General features: G+C 48.5%; 1 protein-coding gene across 4 annotated transcripts in view; it reads right to left on the bottom strand.

Annotated features, from left to right (window-relative positions):
• The window catches only part of LTBP4 (latent transforming growth factor beta binding protein 4), a 1,283,510-nt gene that overhangs the window by 261,580 nt on the left and 998,108 nt on the right, over nucleotides 1-23,822 (bottom strand). For 3 of the 4 annotated variants that reach the window (XM_069644515.1, XM_069644518.1, XM_069644519.1), the window contains one exon: nucleotides 9,491-9,841. In XM_069644515.1, the coding sequence (XP_069500616.1) occupies nucleotides 9,491-9,841 (351 nt within the window). The remainder of the gene's footprint in view (nucleotides 1-9,490; nucleotides 9,842-23,822) is intronic. The other variant, XM_069644516.1, reaches the window with a different exon arrangement.

Below are 23,822 nucleotides of genomic sequence, written 5' to 3'. Positions count from 1 at the left end.
TATCCCCCATCGTACCCGTACCGAAGAAAGACAACAAGGACAGCATTCGCATATGCGTGGACATGAGGGCCCCTAATGTAGCCATAGAGCGGGAAAGACATCTGGCTCCAAGAATGACCGATATGATGCATTTACTGCACGGATCCAAGGTATTCTCTAAGCTAGACCTAAACAAGGGATACCATCAGTTAGAACTACACCCTACCTCGAGGTATATTACCACCTTCTCAACCCATGTAGGTCTGTTCAGATACAAAAGACTCAGCTTTGGAGTATCTTCAGCTGCCGAAATATTTCAAAATGAAATACACCAAGTGATAAAACACATTCCCAACTGTCTAAATTACTCGGACGATATCTTGATTTTCGGCGTCACACAAGAAAGCCATGATGACACCCTGAGGAGAGTCTGCATGGCACTGGAGAACGCCCATCTCACACTCAACCCGGACAAATGTGAAATCAGCAAATCCACGCTCAAATTCTTCGGACACATCTTCTCAAAGGACGGCCTAAAGCCAGACCCGGAAAAGGTGCAAGCCCTTGTTGAGACACCCACACCCACGTCAGCTTCAGCAGTACGCTCCTTTCTGGGAATGGCGAGCTACTGCACCCGATATATACAAGATTTCGCCTCAGTAAGCACGCCCCTTCGACTCCTAACCGGGAAAAATCAGGAATTCCAATGGTCGAATGCGTGCGAGGAAGCATTTCAAGAAATCAAGAAAAGAATCGCAACGGCCTCCTGCATGGCCTATTACGACCCTGACTATGACACGGAACTCACAGTAGATGCGAGTCCAGTTGGGTTAGGAGCCATCCTAGCACAATCCAGACGTGGTGCACCACCGGACTCCCCAAGAAGAATTGTAGCCTATGCCAGCCGCAGCCTCTCCAAGACAGAATGTGCATACTCCCAACCCGAAAAGGAGAGCTTAGCGGTAGTATGGGCATGTGAACACTATCACCTCTTTCTCTATGGCCGCCCATTCACCATAATAACAGATCACCAGGCCCTCACCACCATCTATGGGAAACCGACTGCGAGAATGCCACCACGAATCGCCAGATGGGGTTTAAGGCTACAAGAGTATTCATTCAAGATAATACATCGACCAGGCAAGGACAACAATCCAGCCGACTTCCTATCACGATACCCGCTCCCAGCCCATGATGAACGTCAATCACACAAAGCCAATCAATACCTAAGATACTTGATCAGCAGTGCACTACCTAAATGCATCACCACAACACAACTGCTGGAAGAGACACAAAAGGATGGATTACTCCAGATGGTACAAACTTGTCTTAAATCAAACCAATGGCAGGTCAAAACAAAAGGAGCATCCTCTCTGTCCACGGACGAAGAACAGCATTTCCGTACTTTTAAACTAGTCCGTCATACACTATCCACATCACCGGAAGGACTACTATTAAAGGAAAACAAAATAGTCATCCCAAAAACCCTGCAAGACCAGGTACTAGACATCGCCCATGACGGACATAGAGGAATAGTGTCGACCAAGAGGCAACTGAGGACCAAGGTATGGTTCCCGTCAATAGATGAGCGAGTAGAACAGCTACTACGGAAATGTTTAGCATGTCAGGCGGTGGCACCGCGCACATTTCCGGAGCCACTCAAAACCTCGGAGATGCCACTGCAAGTGTGGGACGAAGTAGCTGTAGACATGTTTGGGCCAACAGAAGCTAGGTCAAAGGGAGCAGTTTGGGACATTTGGGGTATAGGAGGGCTTGTGGAGGGTGAAGGGGGCTGGCATGCACCTCCCTGAAGCTCGGGCAAATATCCGTGGGTCATGGACATTTAGGATCTGTGATATGTGAAAATGTGCAGGTCCCTTGTGGGGAACTTCTTTCATCCTTACATAGTCCTCACTTTACCTTTGAGCGTTCAATGCGTGTAGTGCTAAAAGGGTGCTCAGATGTGAGTCCCACATGGGGCTTCGGGACAAAACCTGATTTCATCAAGTCTCCTCAGTGACCGTATGAAAGGACCTCCAGAATACCACTTGAACCCAGCCCTTCTTCAGACGAAGAAAGGGCTCTTTCGCATGGTGTTGCCATATCTCTCTCGCAGTGACTGTTAGTAAGGACGCACAGGCGATGTACTTGAATGCAGGTACAGTCTTAACTGCTGAGCTGCCCAAGAACTGCTCACTCGTGTGCTTCCCACCACACTTTTTGTTTTGGGGCATTTGCTGTTAGCCAGTGAGTTGCCCAATGTGCATGCACAAACAGAAGCGTGTGTAATCCCTATTGTGTCTGGGCAGAAAAGGCAATGTCAATGGCATACTTGATACCCATGTAAGGGTCTCCAGTGATCTTTGGGGAAGGGTCTCAGCATCTCTTATCTTAGAGAGGTCGGCTAGGTAGGCATGTGGTAGGAAGGGCACCAGCACACATCGCTGCTTTAAAACCTCTACTGAGAACCTGCAGAATGTTATATAGCTTAGCATGTATGCCTACACTGTTCCCCTGACAGCCTGGAATGTTGCTGCTTGGCCATTACACTGACAACCTGGAATGTTGCTGCTTGGCCATTACACTGTTCCCCTGACAGCCTGGAATGTTGCTGCTTGGCCATTACACTGTTCCCCTGACAGCCTGGAATGTTGCTGCTTGGCCATTACATTGTTCCCCTGACAGCCTGGAATGTTGCTGCTTGGCCATTACACTGACAGCCTGGAATGTTGCTGCTTGGCCATTACACTGTTCCCCTGACAGCCTGGAATGTTGCTGCTTGGCCATTACACTGTTCCCCTGACAGCCTGGAATGTTGCTGCTTGGCCATTACACTGTTCCTCTGACAGCCTGGAATGTTGCTGCTTGACCATTACACTGTTCCCCTGACTGCCTGGAATGTTGCTGCTTGACCATTACACTGTTCCCCTGACATCCTGGAATGTTGCTGCATGGCCATTACACTGTTCCCCTGACAGCCTGGAATGTTGCTGCTTGACCATTACACTGTTCCCCTGACATCCCGGAATGTTGCTGCTTGACCATTACACTGTTCCCCTGACATCCTGGAATGTTGCTGCTTGACCATTACACTGTTCCCCTTACATCCCGGAATGTTGCTGCTTGACCAATGCACTGTTCCCCTGACAGCCTGGAATGTTGCTGCTTGACCATTGCACTGTTCCCTGACAGCCTGGAATGTTGCTGCTTGGCCATTACACTGTTCCCCTGACATCCTGGAATGTTGCTGCTTGACCATTACACTGTTTCCCTGACATCCTGGAATGTTGCTGCTTGGCCATTACACTGTTCCCCTGGCAGCCTGGAATGCTGCTGCTTGGCCATTACACTGTTCCCCTGACATCATGGAATGCTGCTGCTTGACCATTACACTGTTCCCCTGACATCCTGGAATGTTGCTGCTTGGCCATTACACTGTTCCCCTGACAGCCTGGAATGTTGCTGCTTGACCTTTACACTGTTCCCCTGACATCCTGGAATGTTGCTGCTTGACCATTACACTGTTCCCCTGACATCCTGGAATGTTGCTGCTTGACCATTACACTGTTCCCCTGACATCGTGGAATGTTGCTGCTTGGCCATTACACTGTTCCCCTGACATCCTGGAATGTTGCTGCTTGGCCATTACACTGTTCCCCTGACATCCTGGAATGTTGCTGCTTGGCCATTACTTTGCTCCCCTGACATCCTGGAATGTTGCTGCTTGGCCATTACACTGTTCCCCTGACAGCCTGGAATGTTGCTGCTTGGCCATTACACTGTTCCCCTGACAGCCTGGAATGCTGCTGCTTGACCTTTACACTGTTCCCCAGACATCCTGGAATGTTGCTGCTTGACCATTACACTGTTCCCCTGACATCCTGGAATGTTGCTGCTTGACCATTACACTGTTCCCCTGACATCGTGGAATGTTGCTGCTTGACCATTGCACTGTTCCCCTGACATCCTGGAATGTTGCTGCTTGACCATTACACTGTTCCCCTGACATCGTGGAATGTTGCTGCTTGACCATTACACTGTTCCCCTGACATCCTGGAATGTTGCTGCTTGACCATTACACTGTTCCCCTGACATCCTGGAATGTTGCTGCTTGACCATTGCACTGTTCCCCTGACATCCTGGAATGTTGCTGCTTGGCCATTGCACTGTTCCCCTGACATCCTGGAATGTTGCTGCTTGGCCATTGCACTGTTCCCCTGACAGCCTGGAATGTTGCTGCTTGGCCATTACACTGTTCCCCTGACATCCTGGAATGTTGCTGCTTGGCCATTACACTGTTCCCCTGACATCCTGGAATGTTGCTGCTTGGCCATTACTTTGCTCCCCTGACATCCTGGAATGTTGCTGCTTGGCCATTACACTGTTCCCCTGACAGCCTGGAATGTTGCTGCTTGGCCATTACACTGTTCCCCTGACATCCTGGAATGTTGCTGCTTGGCCATTACACTGTTCCCCTGACATCCTGGAATGTTGCTGCTTGGCCATTACTTTGCTCCCCTGACATCCTGGAATGTTGCTGCTTGGCCATTACTTTGCTCCCCTGACATCCTGGAATGTTGCTGCTTGGCCATTACACTGTTCCCCTGACATCCTGGAATGTTGCTGCTTGGCCATTACACTGTTCCCCTGACATCCTGGAATGTTGCTGCTTGGCCATTACTTTGCTCCCCTGACATCCTGGAATGTTGCTGCTTGGCCATTACACTGTTCCCCTGACAGCCTGGAATGTTGCTGCTTGGCCATTACACTGTTCCCCTGACATCCTGGAATGTTGCTGCTTGGCCATTACACTGTTCCCCTGACATCCTGGAATGTTGCTGCTTGGCCATTACTTTGCTCCCCTGACATCCTGGAATGTTGCTGCTTGGCCATTACTTTGCTCCCCTGACATCCTGGAATGTTGCTGCTTGGCCATTACACTGTTCCCCTGACAACCTGGAATGTTGCTGCTTGGCCATTACACTGTTCCCCTGACATCCTGGAATGTTGCTGCTTGGCCATTACACTGTTCCGCTGACATCCTGGAATGTTGCTGCTTGGCCATTACACTGTTCCCCTGACAGCCTGGAATGTTGCTGCTTGGCCATTACACTGTTCCCCTGACAGCCTGGAATGCTGCTGCTTGGCCATTACACTGTTCCCCTGACAGCCTGGAATGTTGCTGCTTGGCCATTACACTGTTCCCCTGACAGCCTGGAATGTTGCTGCTTGACCATTACACTGTTCCCCTGACAGCCTGGAATGTTGCTGCTTGGCCATTACACTGTTCCCCTGACAGCCTGGAATGCTGCTGCTTGGCCATTACACTGTTCCCCTGACAGCCTGGAATGTTGCTGCTTGACCATTACACTGTTCCCCTGACAGCCTGGAATGTTGCTGCTTGGCCATTACACTGTTCCCCTGACAGCCTGGAATGCTGCTGCTTGGCCATTACACTGTTCCCCTGACAGCCTGGAATGCTGCTGCTTGGCCATTACACTGTTCCCCTGACAGCCTGGAATGCTGCTGCTTGGCCATTACACTGTTCCCCTGACATCCTGGAATGCTGCTGCTTGGCCATTACACTGTTCCCCTGACATCCTGGAATGTTGCTGCTTGGCCATTACACTGTTCCCCTGACATCCTGGAATGTTGCTGCTTGGCCATTACTTTGCTCCCCTGACATCCTGGAATGTTGCTGCTTGGCCATTACACTGTTCCCCTGACAGCCTGGAATGTTGCTGCTTGGCCATTACACTGTTCCCCTGACATCCTGGAATGTTGCTGCTTGGCCATTACACTGTTCCCCTGACAGCCTGGAATGTTGCTGCTTGGCCATTACACTGTTCCCCTGACATCCTGGAATGTTGCTGCTTGGCCATTACACTGTTCCCCTGACATCCTGGAATGTTGCTGCTTGGCCATTACTTTGCTCCCCTGACATCCTGGAATGTTGCTGCTTGGCCATTACTTTGCTCCCCTGACATCCTGGAATGTTGCTGCTTGGCCATTACACTGTTCCCCTGACAACCTGGAATGTTGCTGCTTGGCCATTACACTGTTCCCCTGACATCCTGGAATGTTGCTGCTTGGCCATTACACTGTTCCCCTGACATCCTGGAATGTTGCTGCTTGGCCATTACACTGTTCCCCTGACAGCCTGGACTGTTGCTGCTTGGCCATTACACTGTTCCCCTGACAGCCTGGAATGCTGCTGCTTGGCCATTACACTGTTCCCCTGACAGCCTGGAATGTTGCTGCTTGGCCATTACACTGTTCCCCTGACAGCCTGGAATGCTGCTGCTTGACCATTACACTGTTCCCCTGACAGCCTGGAATGTTGCTGCTTGGCCATTACACTGTTCCCCTGACAGCCTGGAATGCTGCTGCTTGGCCATTACACTGTTCCCCTGACAGCCTGGAATGTTGCTGCTTGGCCATTACACTGTTCCCCTGACAGCCTGGAATGCTGCTGCTTGGCCATTACACTGTTCCCCTGACAGCCTGGAATGCTGCTGCTTGAAGGCAGGGTGAAAGCTCTAGAGTGTGGAATGAGTGGCCAGTGAGAGAGAGAGGATGAAAGGGGAAGGAGCAGCTTCCAGCCGGCTTCTACCCTGTTACGTTTCATCAATAAAGTTACCAGCAATTACCTTCAAATAGGGGTTGTATCCAGCTTTATTTCACAGAACTGACACCAAATTCAAAACATACTTTCATATGGAGGTGGGAATGCAGGCAAAGTGGGAATATGGATCCAGGCTAGAGCTGAGAAATGGTGCGGAAGAAGAGAAAGGAAGAGTCCAGCTGACGATGGGTATTAATGTTAGCCTCATGAAAAAGAGATGCAATTCGAAAATAAGATAATTTGGCGGGTCAGTGAGGTAGCTCAGTCGGTTAACCATTTTCTGCAGAAGTGTGGATGTTCGTGCACGCGCAACCTACAGGCCGCTATTGAATAAATGAATCGTCTATTGGTGCTATTTTAAATGGTGTTATTCTTTACCATATCAGTGCTACTTGATGTATCACCCTCAGAACAATTAAGGAAACCAGATCTCGGCCGCAGGTACCAACCCACTAGACTATTCCACAGGCTCCCCTTTTCTTGGAGGAGATACAGGGTTCTAGGACATACAGAAGTGACGAAAGGAAGGACAGGAACCAAGTGCAAGCGTTTATTTCTTTTGGCCTACATGTGAAACATTGGTACGACGTCCTTTCATCGTCTGCCTTTTCATCCCCAGGCTTTTCAAAGTGCACATCCCATCGAATGTGCTCATCGAATTTTTTAGGGGGTTGGGAAAGGATAGATAATGGTTTGGGCGGGTGGGCAATGGCAAAAAATAAGTGTGGGAGGGGAGTCTGAGACCCCCTCAGACTCCCCTGCACACTTATTCCCAAAAACAAAAAAATAACAAAAAAACCCATGAGCACATTCGATGGAATGTGCACGTTTAAAAGTCTGGGGATGAAAAGGCAGGCGAAACATTACTCACAATGAAAGACAGGCAGCCTCACGCTCAGAGAAACTGCCATGACCTGTTCACACACTGTTTGATGTAGCCCCCAGCCACCAACCTTCACACGATCAGGTCACAACAAACTTCCAAAAATTCACGAATTTCCAAGAAGCACAAATGTCCCAGAATGTGTGTACTTAGAATAGTTTCATGCAGACCTTCCTGTTCAGGATGTTTCCTGGCAGCCAATCAAATAAGGATGGGTCCAAGGGAAAAAATAAAGCACCTGTGCATTGTTAGGTCGGCATTGAGAACAGGCGTGCTTAGTTGCGGCCCAGAAACTACCTGACCTTTTCACTGAGCCAACACGTCATGGCCTGTTCCTTCCCAACGCTCACCGAAGCCGTTTCCCTACTTTGTCACATGCCATTGAATATTGGGGTGTGGGCATGTCCTCTGGTGCCAGCACTGGTTGTGAGAGGGAGTTTAATAGGAGGGCGTCGTATCTGAAATCATGTATAGTGGCGTGTCAGAACAGGTAAGGTCCACAGCTTGCAACACCTGCAGTTGATGCTAGCCACACTACTACCTTTTACAAAATAACAGAGAACTCGTTCAATTAATTAATTCCGCACTCTGCCAGAAAGCGGGCATTTGGTTTATTTGTTATTCATCTTTATTTCCCAGTAAATTCTACCCACACTCATGCTTCCAGGCTTTCTTATTCTCTAGCCACCATTAAAAGAATAACTTTATCATATGCACTTCCTGCTGCGGGTGTTCCAATTGTGCAAGATCTCAGAGTAGCCTTTTCTTGATGAATGAGCTAACTCACTGTTTAGGAACTAAATAACTGGTGAACTCAATTGTTTCTCCTCTTTCCCTCAGTAGCTAGGCAGCTTTTGGTGCCAGGGGCAGATAATAGGGCACTAGCGGGAGGCTGGGGGAGGACTGCGCTTGTATTGGACACCAGGGGTATCCAGAGGGGACAGCCAACCCCTTCTGCCCCCCCCCAGTTCCACCACTGCTTTCTCTCTCTTTATGGTTACCTCCTATTTTCCTCACGCATGTATGGATACAGATCTAACTCATTGCCCCCCTGCCACATCTTCCAGTAGGCTTGGCAAAGCCAGTTCTCAACCCAGAGACAAGAAGTGATGTTCCTTCACAAGCTATTATAATGAACGCCCCCTGTTATGAGGGCCTGCTTGAGTACACCTCAAGTCCAACATTCAATTACACACCACCTATATCGAGTTCCCAGCATTGTCTGGTCTAGATAGTGCCATCACAGAAAAGCCTTTGATTTATACTGAGCTTTACATTCCTGACATGTTCTCTCGTGCTTACTGATAACTAATCACAGTTAGGATATGCAACCCTGCCACATTACCCCCACCCCATCCCATATATATTTGGCCTTCTGTATTTCTTCTTCTGATGGCTAGCCCCATTCTTATTTCCATCCCATCCCAAATACTTCTATTTACAATTGACAGACTAAGGTCTAGCAACACCTTGGTTCGGGGACAATACTCTACCTGTCTGACAATGGTCTGGTGCCGTAAGACCACTACGATGGTGATGGGTACAGTGTAAATATTCGATTACATAGCGTAACATTAAACCATGCCACTTACCTGTCCTCTGCCTTCCACATGATCAACCGGGAGAAGCCCACACACTAAACTAATTTATGCATCTCACTTCTCCCAGGCGGCCTCTAGCCCGTGAACGGGTGTTTGTTTGCAGCGTGTAGTAAGACGTTTGCATACCACAAATTACATAACACACTTTGAACATAGTCTCCTTGGCCTTTGTCAGAACTCTGAAACCTAGATGCTAAACTACAAATTAGTAAAAACCTGTCCTCAGTATGTGCTAGTTGGGTAGCACCAAAACATTGAAGGGAGATGTGCAAACTGCCAAGAACACAATGTGGCCTAAACATGGGCCTGGCAAGAGTGGGGCAAAGGAGCTTGTGCCAGTTATTTATCTGATTCTTTCGGGGAAAACCCCCACACTCTGCTTTTCCACCCCATCTCCATTACCTGGTGCAGGAATTAGTGCTGGTGAAAATGCTGTTGGAGGCAATACAGCTGGGACCAAGGGCCTTATGTCCTCAGGGACCGCTGGTCTCACAGGCCTTCTCTCCTCAGGGGCAGCAGGCCTCACAGGCCTTCTCTCTTCAGGGACTGCTGGTCTCACAGCAGGCCTTCTCTCATCAGGAGCAGCAGGCCTAACAGGTTTAGTCTCTTCGGGTACCACTGGCCTCAGAGGTCGCCGCTCCTCCGGGACAGCTGGCCTCTTCTCCTCGGTAACAACGGTTATCAATGGAGTCCTTTCTTCTATTGGTCTTGTCTCGTCTATTTCTACAGGTCTACCAGGTCTTCTGTCTTCTACTGTTGGGAAGCCAAAGTGAAGGTTTACAAAGCAAAGTGTAAAGCAGGAAGCCATCAACAAAGCAAGACCAAACAGCATGTGACTCCTTAAAGGCATTCACTATGAATGATGTGATATCATACGTGTTAGATCAAATGAGGGACAGACAAACTAATAGATGGATATATACAAAGATAGATAGATAGATAGATATATAGATAGATAGATAGATAGATAGATAGATAGATAGATAGATAGATAGATATATAATGTTCTTTTGCTTCTTTCATATATTTAATTTTGCCTCCCCTCCTAACTGCATTCGAATTGTACAGAGAGATGTGTTCAAGAAGGATAACAGGAGGTTTGGTCGCACTAGATTTAATCGAGGGAGAATTGGTGGAATTTTTTTCTGCTGCATTTTACCGCAAATATGTGTGGGTGGTGGGTTAGAGTAATAATTAAGGCAGGGAGATCGGCGGGCTGTGTGCGCAGATCTCCCCCCGCATACATTTGCAGCAAAATGTCCTTAAAGAAAAAAGAAAATGTAACCAATTCTCCCTCGATGAAATAAATTAGAAGAAATCACACAGAACCTTAAGGAAGAACTCCACTAGATGGTATGGTCATCAGCTGTGTGTCTGCTGTGTTGGAGCCCAATGCATCTAGTCAGGCCATGGCCTAGAGCATGAGTGCACAACATACGGCCCGCGGGCCAATTGCGGCCCGCCATGCCCTTTTGACCGGCCTGCGAGGCACAAAGACTTTCCTAATGGAGGGCAGCCCGCGGCCGCCCTCCATTAGGAAAGTCTTTGTTGTCTTCCGGGCCGGTGAAAACACTGGCCCTCATTGGCTCAGCACACACATGCATCACGTCGCTCCTACGAGCCACGTAATGCGTGTGTGCTGCACCAATGGAGGGCCAGCACTATGGCTGGCGGTGTCCATAAGGCTTGATGCCGGAAGGCATTTCAGCCTTGGACCACGCCAGCCGTAGTACGATTCCAGCGTTCCAGTTTACCTGCCTTCCAGCACGTCTCCGGTAAGTGGTCTGTTTGTGTTTGTGTGTCGGGTTTGTTTTGCTTTATGTTTGTGTGTGTATGTTGCGGGGGGGGGGTGTGTCGGATGTGTATGAATGTTAGTATTTTAATGTATTTTGTATGTATGTTGAGATGCGGGGTTGGGGGGTGTGTCGGATGTGTATGAATGTTTGTATTTGAATGTATTTTGTGTGTATGTTGAGATGCGGGGGTGGGGGGGTGTGTCGGATGTGTATGAATGTTTGTATTTGAATGTATTTTGTGTGTATGTTGAGATGCGGGGGTGGGGTGGTGTGTTGGATGTGTATGAATGTTTGTATTTGAATGTATTTTGTGTGTATGTTGAGATGTGGGGGGGGTGTGAATGTTTGTATTTGAATGTATTTTGTGTGTATGTTGAGATGCGGGGGTGGGGGGGTGTCGGATGTGTGTCGGATGTGTATGAATGTTTTGATTTGAATGTTTTTTGTGTGCTGAGTTGGGGGTGGGGGTTCGGGTCTGTATGGGTGCATGTTTGTGTGTGCTGAGTTGGGGGGTGGGGGTTCGGGTCTGTATGGGTGCTTGTTTGAGAGTTTGCTGATTTGGGGGGTTGGGGGGTTCGGGTCTGTATGGGTGCATGTTTGTGTGTGTGCTGAGTTGGGGGGTGGGGGTTCGGGTCTGTATGGGTGCATGCTTGAGTGTGTGTGTGCTGAGTTGGGGGTCGGGGTTTGGAGTTGGGGGTGGTGGGGGGTTCGGGTCTTTATGGGTGCATGTTTGTGTGTGTGCTGATTTGGGGGGTGGGGGGTTCGGGGCTGTATGGGTGCATGTTTGTGTGTGTGCTGAGTTGGGGGGTGGAGGGTTCGGGTCTGTATGGGTGCATGTTTGTGTGTGTGCTGAGTTGGGGGGTTCGGGTCTGTATGGGTGCATGTTTGTGTGCTGGGGTGGGGGGTTTGGGTCTGTATGGGTGCATGTTTGTGTATGTGCTGAGTTGGGGGGTGGGGGTTCAGGTCTGTATTGGTGCATGTTTGTGTGTGTGCTGAGTTGGGGGGTTTGGTTGGGGGTGAGGGGGCCATGGGGTGGGGGGTTTGGTTGGGGGTGAGGAGGCCATGGGGCATAGTGTTTGGTTGGGGGTGAGGAGGCCATGGGGCATAGTGTTTGGTTGGGGGTGAGGGACATATGGGGCATAGTGTTTGGTTGGGGGTGAGGGGGCCATGGGGCATAGTGTTTGGTTGGGGGTGAGGGGGCCATGGGGCATAGTGTTTGGTTGGGGGTGAGGGGGCCACGGGGCATAATGTTTGGTTGGGGTGAGGGGGCCATGGGGCATAGTGTTTGGTTGGGGGTAAGGGGGAACTGGGGCATAGTGTTTGGTTGGGGGTGAGGGTGCCATGGGGCATAGTGTATCTAGGGTCAATAAAATATATATAAGTTAATTAAACAGGCGAGATACAATAACTAAATAGAAATAAATTATAACAATGGAAAATGTGTAGTACAAAATGTAAGTTTGAAATGCAAATAAAAATCGTTACCCCTCAAAAACATTCTTTTTCCATGTGTTTAGTACAAATTGTGGGTTTAAAAAGCCTCCTGCCACGCCCCGCCTACCGCCCCGCCCACATTTACTTTTCGGCCCAATATAGCCCTCATGTAAGGTACTTTCGGCCCTCTGTCAAAATCAGTTGTGCACCCCTGGCCTAGAGTAATCTTAGGTGATAGACAGCTGTACTGCTTTTCATATCTACCATGACTGCCTCTCCAAAACTCAGACCTGCCATTTGCTGCTCTCTTTCCCATATCACATGATTAGAGCCAACCATTTCCAAGCTTCGCAGAGCCTGAATGATAGAAAAGTGAACTAGTAGCAAACAGCATTGTTGTTGACAAACAGTGTCATCCTTGGTGTCCTTGGTGACTGTAATTTAATACATATGCTGCTTTTTTGGACAACTACGAAATGACCAAACTGACAGCAGGTGTTCAGAAGATCTAAGTATAATTAACAGAATGATTGGTGTTCTAAGGTTCATTTTCAAACCCCACATTGCCAACATACTATTCCAATGCGTAAGCCACCCAAGAAACTAGACAACGGTATTCTTTAACATAACATTTGAGTCCAGGAAGTCTGGTGAACGTATGCTCACATTTTCAACTTTGAAGTCATTCAGTACCATATCCATCACAAATGTATGCCTTATCTAGGTGGAATTCTTATGCCTATTTCAGCACTAAAGAAGAGTGTGCATATCCCAATATCCACAGAGACACACATTTCATCAAATAGTAGTGGCCAGTGTAATATTTGAGCAGCCCATTAATGCTTGGTGAAGTACCGAAAAAAAAAGTCTCAAAACGCAAACCTTCAGAAAGTGTACTGAACTCTACTTCACTGTCAAGGGCTGTACTGAGGGCAGGACACATCACTAAATACTTAGCAATGCAACATAGCAGGTAAGGGCCCAGTTGAACAAAATCATCTTTCACTGTTAGTTTATCATTGGGAGCTCAGCTCAACATTCTCCTTATTGTGTTCCTACAGGCCTGAAGATGTTAAACACAGGAGAGAGTGGGAGGGAACAATGAGTTGGGAAGCGGTCTATGTAATATATTGCAGGTGGTCTGACTAGTACCCTCACGCTCATCTCTCACAGTAGCATACATCTGTTCTCTCCCTGACTACCTCTTATCCCTAACTTCCTATCATGCACCTCTCGGCTTTTGACACTTTCCCGCACGATTATACATTTAATTGAGGTATTATTTTACTTAATCAGTGCTATGCAATCTTTGGCTTTCTAAATGTTTTTCCCTACAGCTCCATTAGCCCTAGCCAGTTTAGTAAATGTTGCTAGATCATGGGGGTTGCAGTCCAAAACTCCTGGAGAGACACAGCTCGAAGATCTCTATTCTAGGTCATATTTAGTGCTATGTAAAGAACACACCAGTTGATTATTGCCCCTGAGAAGTTGGAAAGAGTCACAACTTTTACATATGTAGGTTGCTTGTTTCACTCTAATTGGTAACAGCGTCAATATTCTGAATCACTGGAAAGCAGAGATTTAGCAACAGTGGTAGGATTAATGGAATGTACTAGGCTGTTTGGGACAGGCATTGCTATTAATCACTGATGGCACTGAGATTTAAGGCCATGATGCCACATGCTGTTTAGACCGGTTACAGGGCTTACCATGACAATTAACGTATGGGTTAAATGGCATCTATGGCCAAAATGAAGTCAATCGGGGTGGTCATGGGTCATCGACTAGGCAGAGCAGAGGGATTCACTTTCCAGACTAATTTATCATAATATGATAAGAGGAGGTGTGAGTTCTAACGAAAGCTAATAAAAGGGACATTCAGAGATATAACTGACGTAATGGTAATGAATTTCTCTGCCTGTATAGTTGGCCAAGCTTTAATACAATGGGCCTCATTACGACCCTTGCGGAAATGGAAAAATGATGGCGGAAATGCAATACCGCCATCGAACACCGCTCGTTGCGATCATGACCCGTCACCGTAAAGTACGATGCCATTAGCGACACCGCAGTGAACGGCAACGCTAACTGCACCAAGTACGCGCACGCGCGCCTTGCAAAACCGGAATCACCGCCATGGCGCAACGGTACGCGAATTCTGACCCTAGCGGACATGTACTGAACGCCATCAAGCACGTCGTAAAGTACCATTCCGCCATGGCGAGAAATACGGCAACGCGAACCAACCGTAAATGGCCCACTGAGTGCCTGTACTCCACTCCCTGGCCTCATTGCACAACTCCTGGCAGGCGCAATGTACTCACACTATGCAACCAGTGAAATCCACAATTCACCCATGCATGCCAACGTAGAAAAGCATGCAGGGGCTCAAAGCGCCCCGTGAGTGGGCATCCATGTACGGCATGTCACCATAGCCGTACTGACGCAGCACAGGCATGTGAAGGTACAATACATCAAAATGAAAATCAAGAACACATGACACAAAACAACAGTAGTCCCCCATCGCTTGCCACCAGCGCAAGGCAACATCCAAAACAGCATCCTGAGGGGGATTGCACCAGCCCTGTACTCATGCCAGTAAACAAACCAACCATCAGCAGAAGCATGTACCACACAAGTCGGCAGAGTGACTGAGCAGCCAGGCTCATCCCAAGAGGGGCCGATGGGAGCTGCAGGGCACAGATGGCATCAATACAGAAGCTATTCCAATGGACATGACCCCAGTCCCCCTCCAACAAACGCACGCAAACACAGTCACCTGTGACCAGCCACATTCTGAACAACCCATCATTCCACCAATCGACCTGGCTGACAGGCACCAGTCGGCCAAAAGCCAATCCCCCGCCCCTGAACAGCACATCATGTAAACAGTCACAATGGCAGCCCCTATCCGTGACCATACTGTGCTACGTAGGCAAACGCGGCCAGTACTGTACCACACAACTCAACTCAGAAGGCGGAACACAATGCAGATCATCACGCAATACATACCGCCACAAAGCGAAAATCGCCACATCACCTGCAAAGAACAACGCAACACGACAAATATCGGAATACAATTTAAATGCACATCCAAATGACAAAGGCCCCACAGCAATTTGCAAAATACCACCAAAACAACCATCATCACCGAGGGCTGCATCTGCAATAATTGACCGGCTTCCACTTGTGTGACGCCCTGTACCATCATGGCACACAGGGCCTACATCAACGTTCCAAAAGGCAACATGGAAGCGGCAAGAACCGCAGGTCCGTCCCATGAGGCAGGCACTAGTCGAGCTGAAAGGCCGAAATGTTGCACCTAGCCACCAGTACAGCGTAAGGGCATGTGGCCCATTGGCGATCGTCCCATATGATCGAAATGGTGCTCCACTGATTCACCCGAAGCTGCAGGAGTCGAGAGTAAAAACCATCTGGAGGAGTGGCGTAGAGATGGCATCTGCAATAGGGCAGGAGATACCTGTCACCCAAAAGAAACACAAATCAACCGATTGCATTACGGGACTCATGATGCATTACAATCTTCATTCAACACACCAAATCCACACCCATATGCATGCTAGCCCACTCCAAAGGAATATACACACCCCTAAATCAGTATCGAATCATAACGAAACCAATCGAGCTAAATACACCATTGTCAACGTCGGTTACTGTGCATGCGTCCGTCAAGATAGAACCCATGACATGGGATTAGTAACGTGCCTAGACACAAGTGTATGAAGGCGCGTCGAGACAGGGAGGATCCGACAAGGGCAGATAGACGTATGTCCCACTATGGCAGCCTTGCATCACATAACGCAGGGGAAGGGGAGTGAATCAAAAAACCCATGTACATGGCAGACCCTAAACGGAATCATCAGTCCATGCATCCACACATCATTCCCTCATCCCGCAATGAAAACGCATGAATATTCACTCACATAATATGTGAAACTTCCATCGCGTCTGTGCGTAATGCAGTCCGCAAAAACCACTGTGCCCCTGGCCGGATCTGTAGTGTTGTGAAGCAAGATGGATTTGGGAACGTCCTGCCTTATCGTCCACTACGCTATTGCGCATCCCATTCAATTCATATCATTCATTGCCTGCTCGTTATGGGCCATGTCCCAAGGACATTCTACAATAGAACGTTACATTTCCAGCCAGACCTGTGGGCGTATCCTCGCCGCTACTTCAAAACCCAAAATGCTGGCCTTCGAATTCCTCACTTGCAACATTACGTCGAAAAGGCTTCTGTGAACGCTTGCATTCACAATTACATCAATGTAGTGCGGCTGTGTGTCATGATGCTAACTGGCTGCAATCACAAATGGGACGCCACGCCCGTCGGTGAAGTACGTTACTGTGCTGCATGAGGGTCGGCCATCGATCGAGCCCTACATACCACTGACTCTTCACAGGTATGTAAGCGGCTGCAATCATAGCATGTGTAACAATGGGAGCATAGCATGAAGATCAGTCAAAGTACATCACACTGCCATCGGGATTAGATACATGATTCAAATCCCAAGATGCCATGCGGCCAAATGCAGCCTTACGTGCGGGACGTGCTCGACCAGAAGGGATTGCATCTGCCACAGATTCATTCAATCAGCACAGGTGGAGGCCATACAGGCCGACAGCACATATATTGCAGACCCAAACCCCTCCCACAACCACTCCCACTCCAAAATGCTACCGGCAGGACTAGCGATGTTGGGCCTGGGGTACCAGATAGCACTGCAAGTGCTACAACTACAAGAAGACGACGAACAACAACAGGTACAACAACCGGGCGCACAGGGGAGACGGAGGAGAAGGAGGAGGAGGAGGGCAAGGCAGGGTCAGCAAGGCCCACAAGCACTGCCACTACCACCACGCAGGCGGCCCGCAATCCCACGCCTCCGAGCCGATCCGTTCAACCTCACTGCTGAGCAGATCCACACCCTCTACCGTTTGGACCGGGACACCATAATCGCCATTGTGGACATGACACATGCTGACCTCGTGAGCATGATAGATAGCCCAACCGCCATCCCACCCCTACTGAAGGTGGTGTCTGCACTCCACTTCCTGGCCACAGGCACCTACCAGCACACAGTGGGACAGTTGCATGGCATTTCACAGCCACTGTTCTCACGGACACTCTTCCAAGTGCACGATGCCCTCCTGAAGCACGCCGACGACCACATCACACTACCACGCACGTACCAGGAGATTACCAACGCTAAAGTGGGATTCCATGCACTTGGCGGCATCCCGGGTTGCATTGGTGCCATCGACTGCACCCATGTTGAATTGGTTGTCCCACATGCCATGGAGGTCCAGTACCGCAACCGGAAACAATTTCATTCAATCAATGTGCAAATGGTGTGTGACTCCAACAAGATATTTACGCATTGTTGTGCCAGATTTCCAGGATCTACCCATGATTCTATGGTCCTGAGGAACACAAGAATACCACGCTACATGGAGCGACACGCAGGGCACAGATCCTGGCTACTCGGTGAGTCTCATTCCATGCATGACATCGTGGCCCATTTGATGCGTCAATGACCTTGCAGGGGGGGGGGGGGCTACTTAGCACTATCATTCCACTGACACCCTTTATTCGTCTCATACAGGTGATGCCGGGTATCCACTGAAGAGATGGCTCCTTACACCAATCCGGAACCCACAGAACGAGCATGAGGAGGACTACAACCATGCCCACTCACGTACCCGTGTGGTCATTGAACAGGCATTCGGCCTACTGAAGGCTCGTTTCCGCAGCCTCAGCAGGTCTGGCGGGGCACTCATGTACAGCCATGAGAAGGTTTCTAAGATGGTCATGGCATGTGTCATGCTGCACAACATGTGCATACGTAGGAATGTGCCCATGCCCCCTGACGCTGTACTGCATGCACCTGAAGATGATGATGATGATGAGGGTGGGGATGTGGAGGCACCTCAAGGAGTCCATGAGGCACAGGATGCACGTGCAATCCGACAGAGCATCATAGATGCATGCTTCTAGCAACCACGCATGGTGCCTATTACACGGAAAGGGGACCTGTGGCACTGTGTGTGTGTAGTACAGGCACATTGTGGACTGTACGCCTATGAAGGCCTCGTACGCAAATATCAATGTCCACACATGTCATTGGATGATAATGAGGTGCTGTATTGTTAATGTGATTTGATTTATACACCCTATGGACCCGCCACCCAGTGAAGCCCAACACACCCCCTCCACCCTACTACCTCCCCCCCCAACACCAGTGTCCAAATATGCATGCTGTCCGTGGGTAGACGCTATTGCAAGCCCCCTCTACGGGTATCAGGGGCACCCCTGCCCGTGGAGCGCAGGTTCCTGCCAGATCTGCGTTGGGGGCTGCCCTGGACGGAACTTGCCACGGATGATGTCTCTGCCTGCTCGCGTCCATGCATGTCTCTGAGGGTTTGTGAGAGCTCCGAGAGCACACGGCGCACAGCAGCAAGTTCAGCACAAACGTCTTTGGACGTCGCATGCAGTTCCCCCCTCAGGCTCTCGGTGCTTTTCTCCATTTGTGCTCTCAGGCTCTCGGTGCTTCTCTCCATTTCTCCCCTGAGGCTCTCACTACTTTTCTCTATTTGTGCCCTGAGTGTCTCGGTGGATGTTTCCATGGCTGCCCTGGAACCCCCGCATTCATTTGCATGGTCCTTGAGTAGCGTGGACGCTTCCTGCTGTTGCTCGATCAGCAGGTCGAGGGACTGTTGCCTCTGCTGGGCCATGGACATTTGCGGTGGTGTGACAGGGGGGCTGCTCAACACATGTTGCCTTGGCACAGGACTTGTGGGGGTTGGCCAGTCGTCGTCTTCAGGGTGCCCCTGCGTGGTTTCGTCATGGTGTAGGGGATGGAACATGCAGGGGGATTGGGAAAGGTCATGGATGGTACCTACGTCGCCAGCACTGTTTTCCGTGTCGGAGCATGCTGGCATGACAGCTGTGTCACCTATGGTGCTGCTACCACCAGAGGCAGTGCCATCAGATACGTTCTTTGGGGGGACCTGTGGTGCTGGGGTTGTGGACTTGCTGGCTGCTGGGGTGCCTGTTGCAGTCCCCTCCAGTGTGCTGCCACTTGATTCCTGCTGCTGCCGTGTCTTGATCCTTGCACCTGAGGTGGAGGCTCTTGGGACGTTGGTCCTGGCCCTCTTTGCAGGCGTGCTGGTAGGGGTGTCCTGCAGCTCGTCGTTGGTATCGGACCCTGTGGTGGAGTAAAGAGGGGCGAGCGTTAGTTATGGGTCTGTCGGATTTGGAATGGCAACGTATCAAATGCATTGGGGTGGTACATGAGGCTGATTTGGGACTGGGCCTTGGAGGTGGTCTCATTTTCGTGTGGATTGAGGATGCATTCATTTGGCTGCCTGCAGTTAGGGGGTGCATGCTGCACATGTAGGGGTTGTTTATGGCTTCTTGATTGATTTGTTTGTTCATTCTGACTTTTAGAGGGCGCTGTCAGGGCAAAGTATGTATTGCACTATGGGGTCACATGGTACTGCACATGTTCGTGGTTTGTGGATTTCGCATTGTTTCTCTTGGCCAACCTACCTGATTCTCCGGATGTCGGCACTCCTTTCTCCATCCCTCCGACTCCCTCTATGCTCTCCATTCCTATGGTGGAGGCGCAGATTTCCTCCCAGGGGGTCAACTTGATGGGCGACTCTGAACCCCCCCCGGTAGCTGTGGCGATGTTCCTGTTCGCAGAAAGTATGCTGCGTACGCGGATCCGCAGGTCGTCCCACCGCTTGCGACATTGCTGTGGCGTGCGGGGTGTTGTCCCCACCGCACTTACGCGCTGTGCCACCAGGGCCCATATGGCCTTCTTGTTGGCAAGGGCCGTCCTGGTCATTTGACTGGAGAAGACGACGGCGGAATTTTCCTGGAGGGTCTCGGTGAGCACGGTCAGTTCCTCTCGGGAGAAGTGTACCTGCCGCTTGCGGTCACACGCTTTCTTGGCTACCTTTCCCATATTTATTTTTTTAACTGGGGTTGCTAACGGGTTGGGATGTGTGTCAGGGTCGGATTTTTTATGGTTGTGTTGGGATTCGGATTTTATAGTTGTGCGGCGTGCTGTTTCCCGTTCCGGCCACATGCTTTTACTTCCGTTTCCGTATATTTACGGTGGCCGTAATTTGCGGTGCACGCTCGTTACGGTGACCGCTCATTACGGTGACCGCTAAGATGGGTGGCGGTATTGCACCTGGTGCAGCGTACGGCGGCGGTAAGGGCCGTTTTGGGGTCATTTCCGCCATCGCAGCCTTTCGGATTCCGCCATGGCGTAATGCTCGTGCCCGATGGGTCGTGATTGGCCGCACTTTGCTCCTTCGTGCAATGGCGGAAACGCTATTTACGCTGTTGCGGTCCGGTCAGTCACTTTCCGCCAGGGTCGTAATGAGGCCCAATGTCTCCACGCGAAGACAGAAAGGTATAAGACTCTTTTGAAGGACTAAATATATGTGCTTCAGTCCACCAAGTATTGTTTTGCTATTGGAAGGGAAGCCACTACTAATTTAATGACTATCAAATTGAGTTGCCCACAAAAGAAGAAAGACTAACTTTCCTAACTTACAGGTTGTTATCAAGCCCCTGAACCATCATATTTAGGTGCAAGAGCAAAGTCATTAAAAGCACACCCAATGTGCAGTTGGTGTGGTAGGAGACAGGAATCCATGTTGCGAATATTGTTCAGGCGAAAAATGCTGGCAGCACCAAGATGCAAATTGAGTACACTGCTATGTGCAGCAATAGAGCTCTTACAGCTATAGACGCCTCCCACGCATTGTGAAGCTGGAAGTTGAATCAGGCATGTTACTCTCTAATTAAATGTATTTATATCTTCTTAGTAGTATGTGTGAACTTTAAGATAGACATTGGGCCTCATTACGAGTCCGGCGGTAACCGAGGCGGTAAAAGCGCCTGGTTACCACCGGACTCGTATTACCATTCCGCCTCCGTGATTCCCAGAATTACCGGGGCATTACAACCCCGGTTTTCCGGGAATCATGGAGGCGGAATGGTGTTAATCCCCATTCCCATCGAGTCCTATGGGACTGAATGGGAATGGGGATCATGGAAACACCGGCAGCCTCTCGTAATGCTGCCAGTGTTTCCTCGTCCGCCTGCAGGCGGGCGGTGTTAAACCCGCCAGGTCAAACCTGGCGGGAACATCACCTCCTGCCTGCAGGAGTCGGGATCAGGCGGTCCGGAAACAACGGTGGCGGCGGGTTTACCGCCACCGTTATTTCCGGACCGCCTGATTTGTAATGAGGCCCAATGTGTACTATGCTATAGCACCAGAAACTAGGGATTAGGAATAAACTGAATATGCTCTAAGGTGATCTAATCATCACCACAAAGAGGACGTCAGAGTTGTTTAATTATGTTGAATATGTTGTAGGATGATTCAATAATGACCATAAAGGGGGGTGTCAGCATTGTTTTAATATGCGATATCTAGTATGAACATGCAGATACTTCTACCTAGCTGAGGTAATCAAAGTCAACAATATTAGATCTACAATGTATTAAAATGATTTATATGGATAACATTATCTGTTGCTCAAACTACAACTCATATTAAATGATGCATGACAAATAAGCATACCATTGACTGGAAAGAAGAATTCTTATGTGATTTGATTGGGAATCATTTAGGATGGTGCTTAAAGAACAATTGTAATAATTACTAGAAACTATGATTTATTCTTCATATCATATGCCCTTAGTCTGGTAGTCATCTGTCCATAGATGGAGTGTGAATAAAAGTTATTAATATATTTTCATCAGTTAATCTCAATTGGGCCAATTCACTAAGAAGTTACTATGAGTAACACTGACTTACCCTTGCCTTAAACATAAAAAGGGCTATTCAATTCACAACAGAAGTTATTTCAGTAACACTGACTTAGTACTGTCTTACTCCATGAAAGTTAAGAAAAAAAAAAAGTCACAGTTACTCATAGTAACTTTTTCTGTGAATTAATTAGCCCTCTCTTTGAGTAGGTCTATGATACGTCAGAGTAACCCATAGATTTGTAAAGCAGTTGCAATACTTTTTTGGGATTGACTTGTAGAAAAAGTTATACAAATTATTCAACATTGTTAACAATCATGTCAATCTTTTTCAAGTTATGAAATGTAAACATGTTTGTAAAGTAGCCATTTATGGAAGACATTCATAAGTTAATACCAGGTAATTTTTATTTCAAAAACAACATGAACTAGAACGTTTTGAGTTTGAATGATATTAGAATGAATGCAACAAATCAACAAAGAACTACATGACAAAAGTCACAGAGCCTCATTACAAGTTTGGCAGTATTCTGGTGGTACATCCGCTGGGAAAAGGCCAAACGGAATTACCGTTACCGTAGTCCTGTGTGTTTACCATGGGCTAACAAGTGGTGGTAAGGCAGTATTAGTCCTCATTTATGGAGTCCGTAGGTCTCCAAAGGAGATTTTTGCCGGAATTACCACAGGCGGAATTAATGAGTGGTAATTCCACAGATTTTGGGAGGAAAAGTGGAGGATTACATTCGTCAGAATTACTCAATGGCAATTCTGCCAAATTTGTAATTTGCAGGTTTGGGAAAAGTGGCGATCACGGAATTACTGCCCTTTTTACTACACTGATGACCTCGTAATGATGCTCATGGAATGGATGAATGCGAACAGGCAAATATTCAACCATGCCAAAACCAAAATCATCTTATTTAGCTCCAACCCAATCACCTGTACCTCACAAAAAGTGCCCCACTCCCTGGTTCTTTGGCACAGGTCAGAAAAAAAGGACCTAACTGTGGCATTATAATTGACTTGGATCTCAACATCTATTCCCAAATTAGTTCATTAGACAAAAACTGGTTTTTGTTCTTCAAATCACTTCACTACACCATCAGCCTTTTTACAACCAACCACAGAATAACCATTGAAAACATGTTGATCTGCTCTTGTCTCGACTACTACAACAAAATCTACCTTCACCTTCCCAAAATACAAATACATTAACCCCAACTTGCCCAAAATGCTGCTGTTTGCCTAATCTTGCATTACGTGCCAGGGCCACAATTTCTGCAAATCATACACATTTTAAAAACAATTCCGTGGACTACAGCGGAAACCTCACAGCACTTCTTTAAAATGTTTCCACACTTTTTTAGGGAAATTACATTTTGTCACCAACCCACATGTCCCTGGAATGTTCAATGGAAGGAAAATACTGTTCTCACAAGCAAACAATGCCAACTTTAGATTTCTTTTTACAATTGCAATAAAAAGCTGTTCAAATGAATTTCTCTCCAAAAATCCTTCATAGCCGATATTGCACATCCCTGCAGATATTAATAACATCTGCAAATGATTTCCCTGTCAGATTTTCATTGACTTCAGAATGTCACCTGCTATGTCAGAGAAGGAGGTATGAGGAGTGAGGGCACAATGTTTTGATGGATATACATTGCTTGGCACAGAAATTATTAAC

Source organism: Ambystoma mexicanum, chromosome 2p, assembly GCF_040938575.1.
Source record: "Ambystoma mexicanum isolate Mex_15411 chromosome 2p, UKY_AmexF1_1, whole genome shotgun sequence".
Lineage (NCBI taxonomy): Eukaryota > Metazoa > Chordata > Amphibia > Caudata > Ambystomatidae > Ambystoma > Ambystoma mexicanum.
Note: the sequence above shows the minus strand (reverse complement) of the source record. Positions and strands in the feature narration are given on the sequence as shown.